The 1093-nt window shown below is 55.7% G+C and overlaps 1 protein-coding gene across 1 annotated transcript; it reads right to left on the bottom strand.

Moving 5' to 3' along the window:
• Nucleotides 1-122: 122 nt before the first annotated feature.
• On the bottom strand, nucleotides 123-1087 carry LOC120860141 (melanoma-associated antigen 10-like). Its single transcript, XM_040235948.1, has one exon. It carries the CDS (start codon nucleotides 962-964, stop codon nucleotides 347-349), a length of 618 nt encoding a protein of 205 aa, XP_040091882.1. The 5' UTR covers nucleotides 965-1087; the 3' UTR covers nucleotides 123-346.
• Nucleotides 1088-1093: the final 6 nt, after the last annotated feature.

Raw genomic sequence — 1093 nt, 5'->3', positions numbered from 1 at the left:
CCAATTCCACTGCATCCTGTTCAGGACCACAAAATACAATGGAAGAGTTTCCAATCTTTTACAAAACAGCAAAACTCTTGCTCACAAACTGGGTAAGCGCAAATGCACTGTGACCAGCATCATTCACGAAGCTACGACACTGAAGTTTATTTAGCATTCTATGAAAACAATCAAAGTTTGAAAATTTTCTAAGGATAACTGGTGACTCTCCATGTCATCATACAGAAAACAAATGCAATGAAGCTACACACTGGTTCCCCAAACTGCCCCAGGCCCTCACTTCTGAGAAGGCTGACCGCTCCCTCTTCAATCTCAGAGCGAAGGGTCACCTGGATGCTGCTCTGGCTCAGTCTGCCTCATCATCCTCCCTCGCAGCCTCTGCAGACTGCAGTGGGAAGGCCCTCAAAGCCCTTTGTTTGACCCTGAGCAGAAATGCCATGATTTCCCGCTTGCTGGTCTCCGCATAAGCCCGGGGACCCCACAGGAACTCATAGCAAGCAGGGTGGCTGTAAGGCACCTGCCGGTACTCCAGGTACCCCTCGTGCACCCACACGTGGGTCAGAAGTGTCCTGGGCTCCCCAAAGATGCAGTGCACACTCCCGGCACACACACCCAATCTGCTGAGTGCTCCCCAGACCTTCTCCTCAGGGGCACGGTATCCATTCCGCATGATCAGGATGAGGACCAGCACCAGGAGGCCGGCCTTGGGGATGCTCTGCCCACTGCTCAGCATTGCGTTGCAGGTGAGGCCCAGGATGGGGACCATGATGTAGATGTGCTCCCTGGGGTCCACCTCCTTCACTTCCACGCCAAAGACCAGCTGCAGGCACTGCGAGGCTTGGCTGAAGACCACCGGGAAGTACTCCTGGTTATCCCTGAGGACCCTATTCAGCATTTCCGCCTGGGAGGTCGGCTCCTTGGCTCGACACTTGAGGAGCAGGAACTGCATTAGGCTAGCTATCATCTCATTCAGCGCTTCCTGGGGCAAGGACTCCCCAGTGCCTAAGGACGACACTGTGGGGGAGGAGGCCGAGGCAGATGCAGCCACCCCTGCCTCGGCCCCCAAGGGCTGCGCATTCACCGGGCCCTGGGC

This window comes from Oryx dammah, unplaced genomic scaffold, assembly GCF_014754425.2.
Source record: "Oryx dammah isolate SB20612 unplaced genomic scaffold, SCBI_Odam_1.1 HiC_scaffold_10271, whole genome shotgun sequence".
NCBI classification, from domain to species: Eukaryota; Metazoa; Chordata; class Mammalia; order Artiodactyla; family Bovidae; genus Oryx; species Oryx dammah.
Note: the sequence above shows the minus strand (reverse complement) of the source record. Positions and strands in the feature narration are given on the sequence as shown.

What these genes read in the sequence shown, in the direction of transcription:
- LOC120860141 (XM_040235948.1), bottom strand. Translation starts at nt 964, where the DNA reads ATGATAGCTAGCCTAATGCAGTTCCTGCTCCTCAAGTGTCGAGCCAAG.